The following is a 16589-nucleotide window of genomic DNA, read 5'->3' as shown; positions in this document are numbered from 1 at the left end:
AGAAACACACATACGCAGTGTGGGTAAGGCACAATTAACCTTTATTGTCGCTTGGACATAGTGCAGGGAAAGGTGAGGGTGGGATAGCTAGTCAAAGAAGGAAGGTAAGGCTACAGAGTCCCTACCCTCCAGGTATGAGTCACTCCAGCTAAAGCCTGAGAGGGTTGGCTTAGAATTGTCGTGGTGGCTGAGGCTTTTCTTGCCTGGCTAGAGGATAAAGGTACAGGGAACACCTGGACCAGTAGGTCCAGTAGCACAGAGCAGTCGCCCCAGCCAGGAGTGGGCCCTGTTGCCTTTGACTATGCTGGGCAGATGGCCACCACACCTTCTGTCTGGATGAAGTCTAGACCCTTATCCAAATGGCAGTCACATTGGGGTTGTCAGTTATTCAGAGCTGGGACTTGCAAGGCAAATGTAAACCTTCAGTCTTTTCCAGACATGAAAGCAGATTTAAGGCAGACACCTCTTACATGGAAGGAATGGCATTGATACCTAAATTTAAAGTGTTGTATTATCAAGTTGCATCATCCAGCTTTCAAGAGAGAACTTTAAAAGTTTAGGAGTTGGTCTGGTGAACAAAGAACCATTTTCTGTTGCTTGCCAGGATGAGCGTAAGGCACTACTGGGGAATGGATGGTCTTAAGAGCTCTTTTCAAAAGCAGGGGACTTACAGGGACTGTGGAAGAACCTAGGAGGGCAGTCTAACCCAATCTTAAGGAGATAGGGTGGACTTCCCAGAGGAGATGATGCCCAAAACCTGAAAAATGAATTGAGGGGAAGGAGAGGGAAATGACTGTTTAGACAAGGACAGCAACATTTGCTCTAGGAGCTAAAAATATTTCATTTGACTTGAGGATGTAGAAGAGAGAGGAGAACTTATTAGGATTCCATTGCACAAGAATTTAAGGTCCCTGTCATGGTCAGGTTCATGTGTCAACTTGGGCAAGTGGTGGTACCTGTTTGTCTGGTTGGGCAAGTGCTGGCCTGTCTGTTGCAATGAGGACATTTCATAGAATTAAATCATGACCATGTCAGCTGCAGCCACAGCTGATTCCATTTGTAATCAGCCACAGGGAGTGTCTTCTGCAGTGAGTGATGCTCAGTCTAATCACTGGAAGCCTTTTAAGGAGGATTCAGAAGAGACAGGCTCTCTTCCTGCTTGGACCGGCGAGCCTCTTCTGTGGAGTTTGTCCAGACCCTCCATCGGAGTCATTGGCTTCACAGCCTGCCCTGTGGATTTTGGACTCTGCATTCCCACGGTCACGGTCACATGAGACACTTTTATAAATTTTGTATTTGCGAGCGTTCCCTGTTGATCCTGTTTCTCTAGAGAACCCTAACTAATACATTTTGGTACCAGAGAGTGGGGTGCTGCTGCTGCAGTTTGCAAATACCAAACATGTTGGAATGGCTTTTTAAATGGATAAGGGGAAGATTCTTGAAGAGTTGTGAGAAGCTTGATAGGGACGGCCTAGGATGCTTTGAAGAGACTGATGGTAGAAATGTGGACTCTTAAGACACTTCTGATAAAGCCTTAGGCAGAGATGAAGTGTGTGTTATTATAGACTGGAAGGAAGACGAGCCTTGTTTTAAAATGGCAGATAATCTGGCAAAATTGACTAGTGGCTTTGGCTGGAAGGCAGATTTTGAAAGCCATGAGCTTGGATATTTAGCAGAAGAGATCTCCAGGTTAAATGTGGGAAGTGTAGCCTGGTTTCTCCTCACAGCTTATAGTGAAATGCGGCAGGAGAGAGATAAGCTGAAAACTGAACTCTCGGGTACAAAGAAACCAGAAACTGAAGTTCTGGAAAATTCTGGGCCTCCAAAAACAGAGACCCCAGAGAATAGCACCCTGTGTGAGGACTTAACCAAATGTGGAACCAGCCAGCTGTTTCAGAGAAAACCAGGATTGGACATGGAGTTATCCAGGAGGGATTTGTGGAAACTCCTTGTATCTGATGGGCATAATCCAAGGCTACTGCATAGAAAGCCAGCGAGAGTGCTGTGGGACCTGTATAAACAGAGCCGCTGCCAGTCTGGACTGAGGGGTTCAGAGAAGGGACACATTGGAGGAAAAATAACTTCAGAGGTAAAACCAGGGAGGCTGAGGGCTGAAGTCAAGAAGCCTCGAGCCAGGAGAGCGGACTCACCCAAGCCCACGGAGAGGGTGAGTTTGCCTCGAAGGCAGAGGATGGGCCTTCCACCTCATTGCAGTGGAAGGGTCCTGCCGCCTCAGACCTTGGAGAGGGTGAAGCACATTCCTTAGGGTTTGGGGAGAGCCTGGCTGCCACCACATGGAGGGGTTGAGCATGTGCCCCGAAAATGGCAGAGCGCCCTGGGGCAGCCCTGATGCTTGGAGAGGGTGAAGCCGAGAAAAAGGTGGTCTCCTCAGTATCTCCCAGGGTTGCATTTGAAGAGAGGCAAGCCCTTGGCAAGGGTGGGACTGTCGCTTTCTAAAGCGCTGAGGATAAATGACTCTGACTTTGAAATCTGATGGACTTTGCCCTGCGGGTTTTCCAAACTGTATGGATCTGGTGACCCCTGTGTTCCTTCCTCCCTAGGGAAATGTGTGTATGTATCCTATGAATGTTCCTCCTTTGTATGTTGGCAGCACATAACTTGTATGAGTTTTCAAAGGTCCAGAGCAAATGGAGAAAATTTTACCTTCGGACTGTCCATGCCTTTAACTAACTTTGATGAGACTTTGTACTGATTTTAATCTTGTATTAATCTTATATTTGAAATGTTACTGGAATGGTTTAAGGTTCTCTGATATTGTTATGAAATTAATGTATTTTGTACATGGGGAAAGCATGTCTTTATTAGGGTCCAGAGGGTGGAATGTGCTGGTTTGAAAGGATGCGTGTCCCCTAGAAAAGCTATGTTTTAATCCTATTCCCGTTTTGTAAAGGCAGCCGTTTCTTTTAATCCCTATTCAGTACTGTATGTTTGAAACTGTAATCAGATCATCTCCCTGGATGATTTAATCAAGAGTGGTTGTTAAGCCGAATTAGGTGATGACATGTCTCCACCCATTTGGGTAGGTCTTGATTAGTTTCTGAAGTCCTGTAAAAGAGGAAACATTTTGGAGAATGAAGGAGATTCAGAGAGAGCAGAGAATGGTGCAGCACCACGAAGCACAGAGTCTACAAACCAGCGACCTCTGGAGATGAAGAAGGAAAATGCCTCCCAGGGAGTTTCATGAAACAGGAAGCCAGGAGAAGAAGCTAGCAGATGATGCCATGCTCACCATGTGCCCTTCCAGATGAGGGAGAAACTCTGACTGTGTTCGGCATGTGCCTTCTCACTTGAGAGAGAAACCCTGAACTTCATTGGCCTTCTTGAACTAAGGTATCTTTCCCTGGATGCCTTTGATTGGACATTTCTATAGACTTGTTTTAACTGGAACATTTTCTCAGCCTTAGAACTGTAACCTAGCAACTCATTAAATTCCCCTTTTTAAAAGCCATTCCATTTCTGGTATATTGCATTCCAGAGCTAGCAAACTAGAACAGTCCCTTTGAAGGTAGATGGTGAGAAAGATGACTGACAATAGGATTATTTTAAAAATTGTATAAGACCCCTAGCTTTCTTCACCATAAAGCCAACTGCTTGCACTTGTCCTACTAGCAGAAGTTCAGGATATTCTGGTTCTTGAGCATAAAGGTCCCAACTTGGGAATAGCAGGCAGAGTTGAGTTCACGGGGAAGGAGATTTACTTTAAAAGTGTGGGGAGACCACTCATCTCTCACTTGTCTCCGAGGCTACGTAGTGAAGCTAAAAGAGGCTAGAAGATCTAATGGGGTTGTGTGTTGGTCAGGAAAACAGGAATCACTCAGAGTTACTAGATCTTAAAAGTGTGATTTGTGGACCCTGTGCTGGGTGAAGTTGCTTTATGTACCCCATAAAGGGCCAAGTTCTTTTAATCCATTCAGACCTGCTGTGGGTGTGACTTTTATTAGGTTGTTTCCATGGAGATGTGACCCACTCAATTTAAGGTGAATCTTAATCCTTTTACTGGAGTCCTTTATGAAGAGCATAAAGACAGAAAACACATAGAGACAGATACAGAGAGCAGAGAGGTGAAACCAAGTGAAGGATCCAGAGAGAGAAAAATGTCCAGGAAACCTACAGGACACAGAGAGCTCAGAGAGTTGTCCCGCAGAAGCAAGCAAGGATACACGGAACCTAAAAACAATGGAACTTGGGAGCCACGGAACGGCAGTTGGTTGCCTTTCCCATGTTTCAGAGGAACCTCAGATACCATTGGTATTTCTTTAGTGAAGGTATCCTCTTATTGATGCCTGAACTTGCACATTTTCATGGTCTTAGAACTGTAAATGTATAGTGTAATAAATTTCCTTTGAAAAAACCAGTCCATTTCTGGCATTGCATTTTGGCAGCTCTAGCAAACTGAAACAGACCCCTAGAGGACCACAGACCATCACCGGGGGTCTATGAGGCCAAAATTATTTTCAAAGTAATACTTTTACTTTCTTTTTGTTATCTCTGTGATAACATTTGCACTAATGGTACAAAAACAATGGTGGGGTGTGGGGTGTGAGTGTAGTTCAGTGGTAGAATTCTCGCCTGCCATGCAGGAGACCTGGGTTTGATTCCCAGCCCCCATGCACCTCTCAAAAGCAAACAAGCAAGCAAAGAAAGAAAGAAAGAAAAAAAAAAAAAACTCAAGAAATGGTGCTTCAATAATGGGATATACACTTGGAAAAAGAATGAAATAAATGTAGCCCCCACCATACAGTGTACAAAAAAAAAAAAAAAAAAAGCAAGAGTAGGTAAAACTCCTGGCTCCTTAGCACAAATCAAGGCAGTGGCACAAAACATAGTCATTTTATTTTTTACTGCCACAAAGCAGTTGCAGTTAACAACAACAGCAACCCAATTTGATTTGTTGAAGCAGTAAACATTAATTTTATTAAATCTTGACCCTGAAGTACACACATCTTTTTATTATGTATAGTGAATAGGAAGTACAAGCAATTCTGTTGCAAACCAGTGTATGACAGTTTTCTCTAGGAAAAGAACTTGTGCAATTATTGAGTTAAAAGTGGAACTAGCCACTTTTAAAATCAACACCATTTGTGACTTAAAAGAATAACTTACATTAATAATAATTTATAAAGAGAAAAAAAGAAAAACATTATTATTCAGACCTAGGTATTTGGCACCTATTTTGAGGATGGAGAAATTTTGTTACCAATGTTAAAATTCAAGCTTTTAAGCAAAAATGAAGATTTTGGATGACTTACATCTGCCACCAAGTCTTGACAGCTCATAGTACTTACAGACTTTTCCAGTGAGCTTGGTGGTGATATTAATACATGCAGTTTTTTTATATGTACAATGAAATGTGTCAACATTCATTGATTCTGCATCTCAAGTAATGTTTAAGAAACTACCAGTTGTCAATTTTGGTCTAGTATCACAAAAGAGCATTTATAATTTATGTGAAAAGGCCATTAAAATACTCCTCCCTTTTCCAGTTACATAACCTCTGTGAGGCTAGATTTTCTTCATAAATTTCAACCAAACACCAATGTATTATAACAGATTGATTTCAGGAGCAGATATGAGAATCTACCAGAATGCATTATTTTCTCAGTAAATTGTTTTTCATTGTAGAAAATAGTGATTTTTCATAGAATATGTTGTAGTAACCTTTACACCCTACTATCATTATTTGTAAATGAATAAATATTTTTAATTTTTCAGTTTCAACATATAATACAGTAAAATTGTCTGTGGGTATCGTGTACATGAACAGAAGCTTTTTGAGATGTTTAATAATTATTAGAGTATATAAAGGAGTCCTGAAACCCAAGAGTCTGAGAACCAGTGATCTACATATTTATTCCTAGATAGAGGTTAATGCATGGAATTAGATGCATCAAACTGTTGAAATGGCTGGAGAAGTAAAGATTAGAGAAAGCCACTACTAACACCTAGGTTTACCATTGCTTTTCAGAGAATCGGGTGTTGCTGTAATGCATGATCCTTGATTGGAGCCTGGATTGGGGACAAAGCAAATGATAAAGGATATTACTGACAGAATTGGGGAAGTTTGAATATGGACTGCATATTAGATATTATTGTATTAATATTAAATTTCTTGAGTATGATAATCATATTGGCATCCACGTTGGATGAATATCCTTTTTCTTAGAAGCGTTATAGAGTACTTATGGGTGAAATGTCAGGTTTCAAATGGCTTAACAAAAAAAAATATACACATAAAAGAGCATATACAGATAAAAATTGTACTTTTTAAAAACCTTTTTATAGGTTCAGAGTTCTTCAGAATGATATCTTGGGGGAAAAATATATGAAAGCAAGAAAAAAAATCAATCAATCAAAGGTTTGGAAAATAAAAGTCAAAATATCTCCTAGTAGAAGAGAAAAATAAAATGATGGAAATCAAGGAGGAAACAAATAAGAAAAAATTGGAGGATCAGTCTAGGAAGTCTAATATCGAATTAATATGAGTTTTAGAAAGAGAACACAAACTGGAAGGAAAGGAGTTATCAAAGAAATAAGGGGATGAAATATCCCAGAACCAATTAAAGTGAATCTCCAGATTGAAAGATCACACTTAGTGCCCAATATAGTGATTGAAAAAAAGAACTCCATCAAGGCAGATCTTTGTGAAATTCAGAACAGCACAGATAAATAGAGTTCTAATCACTTCCAGAGAGAAAAAAACAGCCTGCACCAGGGCCCAGGACTTGGCCAGTGACTTTCTCACCAGCTATACATGGAAGCAGTATCTTCAAATTTGTGTATGAAAGTGGTCCCCAACCTAAAATACTATTTCCTGCCCATCTAGGAGTCATGGATGGAAGTAGAATATAGACATTTTTGAATATGAGGAGATGTAAACATTTAACTGCTCTGTACCCTGTCTCCTGAAGTTCCTAGAGGATGTGCTCTCAGTGAGGGAGTGAATTAAGAGAAATGCATGGAATCCAGGAAATCCAACAGAAGAGAGAGAGAGGGATTTCCTGAAATGATGAAGGACATCCCAGGATGGCAGCTGTAGGGCAGACCTGGAGGGTAACCTGTCCAGATGGGAGCAGGAGCCATGAAGGGCTCATAGGATGGAGTCAGCAAGAAAAAATACAGAGCTAATGGATTACCTAATACATGTGACTGTACACTAACACATGTGAGGGAGTCTGGGGATTAAATGCGGAAAGATGCAAACAAAACTAAGCAAATCAAAAGACAGGCAAATTTCCAGGAAAAACAGAAGGTTGAACAATAAGAGAAATTGAATCACAGTTCACGGCAGGGCTCAGGATTAATCAATGTTAACATAGTCAAAATAACGTCAACAGTGAATATTGATTTAGCCAAAAGTTGTGTATAACCCTTTTGTAAGAATGAAAAACATTTAAGTGTTGAACAGGGGAGTTTGGGGGTGGGGGAGAGTGCACAGAGCAGGAAAAGGGGGGAGGTAAGCGATTAGTCAGTGGGTGGTGTCTGAAATTGGGAAGCCTGCTATTTAGAATTATGCAGTAATCAACAGAAGCAGCAGCCACTTGTGGGCTATTGAAAGTGATTTTCTCTGGGATAGGGAAGTCAGTGTGGATGAAGGGGCAGGCAGGGTCTCCTTTTGTTGCCTTGTGGGATGATTTGACTTTTTAGACCGTGTATATATTCTTTTTTTGGAGATTTTTTAAAATTTATTTTTATTTATTAATTTAAAAAATTAACAACAAACAAAAATATTAACATGTCATTCCATTCTACATATACAATCAGCAATTCTCAATATCATCCCATAGTTGCATAGTCATCATTTCTTAGAACATTTGCATCGATTTAGAAAAAAAGACAACAGAAAAAGAAATAAAATAACAGAAAAAAAAAAGATTGTACATACCATCCCCCTGCCCCTCACGTGTGTGTGTATTTCTTACATAAAAATAAAATGTAGGAAAAAGAAGAGGCTTGAGAGCAGTAGGGAGGATGAAAGGTTGGAAGCCTGGAAGGTCTGATGACTGGCGAGGACGGACATTGTGGGATCACGAAGTGAAAGCGTCGACATCGGAGCTCGTGGTCAGAGAGGTTCAAGTGTAAGTGGCGAGGCCCAGAGAATGGCCTTGGAGTGGGTGAGCGGGATTGGGCAGGGGAATGCAGTGAGAGTTTCTGCAGTGAATCAAGTCAAAGAGTAGAAATGCTGAGGTTCCATCTGGCCAGCAAGTGTGTTAAAATTGTCCACAATCATGGCAAGGTTCGGGGTGCCAGGCAGACAGCACCTGGGCTCAGAGTCTTCAGTCATGGACCCCAGGACCCGTCAGTAGAAGGACAAGGGCTCAGAGCTCGGACCTGTGGCTGAAGCATCGTCACGGTTGTGTCCTTCACGTAATGGAGCATGAACCTTTTTCTTTTGTGATAACTAAAAATAGTTTAAATAACCTTTTTTTTTTACTGTGTTTTTTTGGTGGTTGGTATTGCTCATTTGATTTCAATAACTACCAAGAAGTTTTGGGGTTCAACTCACACCTTTTGAGCCCGTTACGTATGCAAGATTTCTAAACAGTTCGGAAGCATTTTTAGCCTGCCTGTGATGATTTATCCCATTACACAGCCAGAGGAGATGCCGCCAAAAGGGAAGGTAAACCCCTAGGTGACTGGGCATCTGCTCCATATCCTCTGTACTTGGTTCCCGCCCAGAAGAGGGAAAGCAAAGCTCGAGTCCCGAGGCAGCGTCAGTTCCTCTCTGTGGGTGGCTGGCTGTGACCACCAGGAAGGTCGTCACGGGTCATGAGATGATTTTTTCCTGGTAAGCTCCAAGTCCAGCTGTCACAGGGTTGTAGTGGGCTGTCGCCTCCTGCATAGCCTGCCCTGGAGGGGCCACCTCTTCTCCCCCCAGCGTCCACAAGCTGCGTTACACACTCAGTCACGCGCAGGGAACTCCTTTTGCAGATTACCTGGTATTTTGTATCGTACACATCTTCAGATAGGTTTTCTAACCTTGTTAGGGTAGAGAATCTATTTCTTGATGTCCATATCTTCAGCTCGAATTGTAGTCCAGGACATCTTTCTGGGGTGGCATGGCAGGTGAAGATAATTAAGTGGTGTTCAGCGTATTTCAAAATTTTAGAGAAATTAACTTAGGGAAAGTATAAAACAAACGTTTATTTTTGTACTTATTATTTCCACCTGCTAAGTAAGGTTGCCACAGGACCGAATTCCAAGTATAGGGGGGTTGGGTGGGGATACGACCGAAAGGGTTCTTTAGTTTGTTATTGTTGTTGTTTTAGATTTATCAAAGTTCACCTTTTTAAAGGAAAATCCATGCTTCCAAAACTCGGAATCATCCAGGTGCACACATTTTTGGCTTTTCCTCCAGGAGCAGACGTGTAATTCTGTGGAACTTTGAGATCAGACCCTGCGTCCCTCCCCTGGCTGGCTGGGACCTTCCTGTGGGCAGCAGCGAGGGATTGAGAGTTTGTTGTGTACTCATAGCACCGGTGGTCACTGTTGGGATGAAGCATCAGAAATAGGCTGGGTGGAAAGCACCAAGGAAGAGCAAATCAGTGAAGTGAGCTGGAGGGAAAAAGAGGAGGAGAGAGACACTGTTTTAGGAAATCAAGTACGTGTCAGAAAGCTACTGAAAAATCCATTCTCTCCTATTATTAGGCTCTGCACCTAGGCTGTTTTTAAGATTCTACTCTACAGCACTTGTTTTTTTGGAAGTAATTACTGTGCTGCATTTTATCTTTTCATTACAGAATCACGCTTTCCCCCCTGAGCTCTCCTGCCAAAGCTGACTTTCCGTAGATCACAGAGCTGAAGCCCCAGTGCAGATGCCATTTGTCTCAGGTGTCCCCTGACGTAGCAGTTGAAATGGCTTTCTTTCCTACTTTCAGAAGTTTATTTACGCATTAGTAAGTAATTGCATAGCCATAGACTCGAATGGGTCTTGCAGGCTAAACCCTTTTCACAGAGCAGGACTGGAAGGGGATTGGGTTCAGAAGAGGGCATTTGGGCACGTTGTCCTTCCGACGCTTTTGCTGTAGCAAAACGGGACACACAAACCTCTGCGGAACAGAAATGCTGCTGATCGTGTTGTTGGTGAACATATTTTAGTGCTCTTTTAGCCTGATTCTGAGCTTCCCCAATAGCAAGTAGAAGGAAATATAATACGTGTTTTCTGCGTTTGACTTCGTTTTCACTTTTTAAAGACAGGAATTAGTTTGTGAACCAAGACCAAAAAGAAGCAGTGAGGAACAAGATAACTTAAAGCAGTTGTTGAAAATTCATGTTTGGTGTTAAATTCTAATAATAAGTTAACTGAACTCTATATATTTTGGTAGCAGAATGCCTAAGTAAAGGAGCATTTTCTAGAACTGGTCTGAAGAAATAACCAGAGTCTTGAAAAATAGTCCAGTTTTGCAAATAAAATGTTTAATGGAACTCACTGCTGTTTAATTATGACTGTCAGACCTTGTCACTCTCACCAGTGGTGTGGGATTAGGTCCCTAAGGATTGTTGTGAACGCCATTCAGTACCTTAAAAGATACACAGTGTGATTGCCAGGTAATGATACTGCAGTGCCTTATAGAAATCATGGGACTTTATTTTGTAGTCACATTTCACATTGTGAAATGCTGTGGAGCAGATCTTACATTTGCTCTTATGTTATAATTTTACTCTTATGTGGAAAATGTCGAAACGACTCAGACACGTGCTTTATCTGGCTTATATGCAAAGGTGCATCTCTAGGCTTTTGAAGTGGCATTTGATTTTGCTTCTTGATTAATCAACATCATAGAAAAATAAAAGCAAAAAACTATATGCAAATGCTGATGCATTTGTTTTTTTATGCATCCAGGAAATAATTCATCTTTGTTTGGTTCCGATTTCATGTATGGGAGACTGGGTCTTGGCTGGGACATGGAGTGGAGGCTCTTCAAGAACTGGATTTGCTTATATTATCTGTTAGGGTTTTGTTTTGTGCTCTTTCTTCTGAGCCAGTGATGGGGCAGCTCAATTTTATTCTTTAGATTCATTTTCAACTTTATTATAAAGGCATATTAAACTACTTGTTCAGCAGAGTGTGAAAAGGGTTGTTGGATATTCAAGGAGGTCTGTTATTTTGTAAAATACACATATTCGTACCTAACAATTTTGACATATGCAGTTTCATGCCGCAAGCACGTGATAGACTCGAATGGGTCTTGCAGGCTAAACCCAGATCTAAAGGCAGATATTTCACATGATTTGTTTCATTTCTATCAAATGTATAATTCCCCATCTTAGTTGCGGTGTCTATGAGTTTTCATACCTTCAGTGATAGTTTTTCAATGAACGCTGCTGGGTGGTTATAAACCATTTGCAATTGCATTCATTTTACCCTAATTCACAGGGAAGAAAGGAATCAAAACTCTGCAGGCAGGGGCTGTGCTCAAAGCTCCGTTGCTATCAGGATTCATGTCATCACGGCTCTGTCTTCTGACTGCTCTGAAAAAGCTAATTCAGTTTCTTTAGGCATTTACTTACCCAGCAGGCAGACAGTTGGCTCTCTGCCACGAGCTGTTGACAGCTATTGCTTCTTCTGAGGCTGATTAGCATGCAGTGTTACAATGTCCCTAAGAATAATTTTGCTTACCTATATAATAATTTAGGAATTTAATCATTTCCAAACATGTTCTAAGTTATTCAGTCCTTTGTCAGTATCTCAGTTCAGTTCTAGAGGTTTTTTTTTTTTTGAGCATTCACTGTGGGCATGATAGGGTATTAAATACATTAAGGAAAATGTTTCCAAAGAGACAGTTGCTTCTAATAATAGAATTCCTTGCATTCCTTTGAGGTTTTAGAGTTCACACACGTCTCTTTTGCTGGTAATAACAGTTCTGAGGCAGGAATTTTAGCAGTGTGTCACTGTGTCTCCCTTCCTTCCTAGGTGGGAAAACTGAGACCTTCAGAGGTTGTGGTTTTGACCAGGTTTACACAGCTAATATTTGCTGCAGCTGGCTCTGCAGCCCATACCCACTGCTTTCCCATCCCTCCCCTGAAGCCTTCCATCTTCTGGGAGAGAAATGCGCATGCAGAACAGCTAGAAAAGAGAGGAGAATTAAAGTGTTTAGTTGAATATCATCAATGGTTGTATAGACAGCAGACCTTGCAAATGACAATAGTGTTTCCAAGTTAAGGTGTAAGGAGAACTCCTGGCTTCGAGGGGAGAGGAACCTACCTGGTCAGGAGTACACTGTCTGCCCCTTTCTGAATAGCAGCCAAAGGCCTGTATCACTCTCTCCTCTCCCTCCTGCATCAGGAAGCCTTTCAGATACACAGCATTTTTGAGGTTTGTATTAAACCTTTTATTCTGCTCCAAACTGAAAACTAGAGGTATATTTCATTAGTGGGGACAAAAGATGCATGTAATAGAAAAAAGCAATTTATTTACTATATCATTCTCTGACCTTTGAGATTTTAATATTTTGGCAGGCATCTCTTGGTTCTCTTTCTCCTGGGTTATTTTGCCTCGGTAGGTTTGCCTTCACCTTCTGCTTATTACTTTCAAGAGGTTATCATCATCATCTTGCCTACCTTTTACAAGCATCACTTTTGTACTCACGTTCACTCAGTTAGCTAAGAAAGGTTACCTACGATTTATTAAGAGTCATTTGCCAGGCAAGTACTTGTACTAAGTGCTTTTTACACATTATCTCATATAATTCCTCACAACCTCCCTATTAGATGGATATCTGTGCTGGTTTGAAAGGATGTATGCCCCCTAGAAAAGCCATGTTTTAATCAAAATCCCATTTCCTAAAGGTAGAATTATCCCTATTCAATACTGTATGTTTGAAACTGCAATCAGATCATTTCCGTGGATGATGTGATTTAGTCAAGAGTGGTTGTTAAGCTGGATTAGGTGACAACATGTCTCCACCCATTTGGGTGGGTCTTGATTGGTTTACTGGAGTCCTGTAGAAGAGGAAACATTTTGGAGAATGAGAGATTCAGAGAGAGCAGAGAATGCTGCAGCACCCCAAAGCAGAGAGTCCACAGCCAGCAACCTTTGGAGATGAAGAAGGAAAACACCTCCGGGATTGCTTCATGAAACCGGAAGCCAGGAGAGAAAGCTAGCAGATGACGCTGTGTTCGCCACGTGCCCTTCCAGCTGAGAGAAAAGCCCTGACTTTGTTCGCCATGTGACTTCTCACTTGAGAAAGAAACCCTGAACTTCATCGGCCTTCTTGGAACCAAGGTATCTTTCCCTGCCTTAGATTGGACATTTCTATAGACTTGTTTTAATTGGGACATTTTCTTGGCCTTAGAACTGTGAACTAGCAACTTATTAAATTCCACTTTTTAAATGCCATTCTATTTCTGGTATATTGCATTCAGGCAGCTAGCAAGCTAGAACAGTATCCTATCTCTATTTTATAGATGAAAAAAATTAAGGTGTAGAGAAGAGACCTGCTCAGACTTTCATAGTGAATAAGTGACAAAGATGTAATATTGAGCCCTCTTTTGTCTGACTCCATAGTCTGTAGTCTAATATATAAGCTCACTGATTCCGTCCCTTCTTGGGACGTTTAAGTACCCATGCTCGCTCATTATTTTCTGGGGCATCTACCTTCAGAAAGTGTAATCTAATTTTTTTTAACAGATTTTTCTTTTTTGGTTCTGTCATTCAATTAAGCAAAATTAGTCTGATGTTTAAAATACAAGCCTGTGATTTCATTTTCTTCTTATTTATAGCTTTATGGTTCTGGAGCACAGAAGGGAGTTACTGATGGATCTTGCGATAATAAAAATGATTGGTGTTAGAAGCTAACATTGCTATGCCTTTAATTGTTGCCGATTTTCACGTATTTGAGGACTGTGTAGAAACCTTCTGTTGTACATGACGTTAATGTTTCGTGCAAACTGTTAAGGTTAATTTATTGCTGCCTACTCTTCTACCTCCCAGAAGTTGTCCTTTATTTTCCCCCCAAAATGGAAATATTATTCTGCTTTGTCCTGTGGGTAATATGTTAAGAAAATCAGATCCAAGAAGGGGGTGTGGGGGTGGGCATGTTTATTTACTAAGGAAATTGCAGACGAGCTACAAAAAGTAAGAGCTCTGTTGGTCTGAAACTGTGCTGTGCCTGTAGAATGTGCTGAGATGCACAGGCACAGGAAACTTGGTCAGAACTAACCATGACCATGTAGGAGCTTAGTTCTCGGAGACAATGAATAGAAAGGGGCTGGATGTGTGATGTCATGCCCACATTAAAGCAGCGGATGGCAATCTCATCCTGCTTTTGCCAGGATTTTGCAGGAAGCCTGCTCCTTCCACTTTTGGGGGCTTGACCAAATCCGTATCTTGTTCTCTTCCTTCATCTTTCTGTTTTCTCATGGTAAACAGAACCCTGGGAAGTGATAATGTCTTTAAATACAGGGTGTTTTAGTTCTCTCTTAGTTCTCCAAAGACTTTTCTATTAATGTTGACTTGCTTAAAGTTAATAACCTTTTTTTAAATTCTTAACATCCTGGTTTCTTTTTAAATGTTCAAGTCCCCAACTTTTTGTCATCCTTTCTTCTTAGACGATTAGTTTCATGAAACCCTCAGCTCTCAGGGATTACAATCATACCCCACCTTTTGGCAGCAACCTCGCCATCAACCTTGAACAGGTGGTAGCAGTCGGAATCAAGACGAAGATCAGTGACGGCGTCTCCAGGCCCCAGACCCTTATAACCAGCTGCCCTAGCCTAGCCCTACTCCCAGCCCATTCAGTCCTGCGTATAGATTACCAACTGATTATTCCTTTTCTATTTCTATAGCCACTTTAAAAGCATAAAAGTAAATGGGGAAAATTACACTTAAGTTGGTAAACTAAAAAAATGCCCTGATGTATATTCACTTTATTCAGTGAGATTTGTTTAGTTTTACATGCTTATAACTTGCCCCATTGTACAAAGGATTAGAGACAGCTGACATCCTTACAGAAAGCTTCCCTCATTATCTCTTTAATGGATACAGCCTCTTTGAAGAAGTTCAGCAATGAAAAATCACGTGCTGCAGAACAGATAATTTAAGTGTTTTGCTCACACCTTTTGTTGCTCTGTTAATGCTTGCCATGGGCAATCCTATGGCAAGCATTGCAGGTACACAGCGTTAAAAACAGGCCCTGGGAATTTTCCTGTTTCACCAAACATGTGTCTCATCTACAGGCTGCAGACACTGAGCTTGGGTTTGTTCCTTGCTTCTGCAGTCTTCATGCGACCCTGGGACAGGCAGGCACACAGCAGACATGGCACGGCATGGTCACCCTGTGACTGCAGCGGGCACGCCACGGAATGGTGGTTTGACTCTCTGCAGCTTCAGAATCAGATGAATTTCATGTGTGCACATCAGCAGGAGGTATTTTACTGTTTTGTTTTGTTTTTTTTTTAAACATGGGCAGGCATCAGGAATCGAACCCGGGTCCTCTGGCATGGCAGGCAAGCATTCTTGCCTGCTGAGCCACCGTGGCCCGCCCATTATTTTACTGTTTGACACACAGATGGACAATCTGGCTGGAAGAGCTAGTATTGGGGAAAGTATAACTGAAAACAAAATGATAATTTTCAAGCAGCGTAATTATAAGATACAACATGCACCTACAGTTATCTTTTGAAAAAAAGTCAAAATTTTCACCATGGAGAAAACACCCAGAAACCCAAGCAGTGCCTTCTTGTGTTTTGGATATTTATTTAATGACTTATATAAAAGGACAATGCTGCATTAAAGTGATTCCATTACTGCTTGCTGATATTCCCAAAATCATGAGATGATCATTCAGTGTGGTTGCTCTTTGATTTGAAATTTGTAAGAGCATGTCAGTGCAGAAAAAAAAAAAAAAAAAGTGGAGTGGGGTTGGGGGGCAGGTTTAAAATTTGCCATATAATCAAAGAGGACAGGGTAGTACCATAACATTAAAGTCCAGGTCTCCAGACAGTGTGGAGAAGCCCACCCCCAAAACAAAAGGCAGAGCTAGAGGAGGTGTGCATGGAAATGGGAAACAGAGAAGATGAATCCCTCTAAACATTACCAGCCTTAGTGGCTAAACCCCAGAATCCCATAAAGAGGATTTCTGGAAAATATATGCAACTGCATAAAGTTATGCACACATAGCATTTATTCAGAGTTTTCGGCAACACGTTCTCTCTCCTTATAATGGTGCTATGAAGGAGAGGACGCACACGTCCGTAGTTTATAAATCAGATGGACGATTGAATCCTCTGAGACTCTGTGTCTTGTAGAGCGATAACAGTCCTGAGACAGAGCCTGTGCTTCCGCCGTCTAAACTGGCCATGCTTCCTAGGAGGCTGAAGGTACCTTTCGCATACTATACCTAAGACTTGTGTATCCAACCCCCAAAAGCACAGACATCAAGAAGGGCACAGATTTTAGGCAACTAAGGAAAGGAAAGTCCTATGTAGAGAGAATCTGGGCTCTTCACGTACTGCTCAGTCCACAAGAAAGTAAAAGGAACAGTGTAGTGGGTGGGGTTAGAGAAGGAAGGAGCGGGTTAAGATGAAATGACGAGAGGCATTCACAAGGAATATGTGAAGACAGTGGGTCC

The 16589-nt window shown here is 41.5% G+C and overlaps 1 protein-coding gene across 2 annotated transcripts in view; it reads left to right on the top strand.

Annotated features, from left to right (window-relative positions):
* Nucleotides 1-16589, top strand: part of PELI2 (pellino E3 ubiquitin protein ligase family member 2) — a 187437-nt gene that overhangs the window by 101396 nt on the left and 69452 nt on the right. The window contains exon 1 of one of the 2 annotated variants that reach the window (XM_077122549.1): nt 7503-15385. The exons of the other annotated variant lie outside the window; for it this stretch is intronic. Within the exon in view, the coding sequence (XP_076978664.1) occupies nt 15179-15385 (207 nt within the window). The 5' untranslated portion in view covers nt 7503-15178. Of the gene's footprint in view, nt 1-7502; nt 15386-16589 lie in introns of those variants that run through there. 2 annotated transcript variants of the gene reach the window in all.

This window comes from Tamandua tetradactyla, chromosome 12, assembly GCF_023851605.1.
Source record: "Tamandua tetradactyla isolate mTamTet1 chromosome 12, mTamTet1.pri, whole genome shotgun sequence".
Lineage (NCBI taxonomy): Eukaryota > Metazoa > Chordata > Mammalia > Pilosa > Myrmecophagidae > Tamandua > Tamandua tetradactyla.
This window is presented reverse-complemented; position numbering and strand designations above follow the sequence as displayed.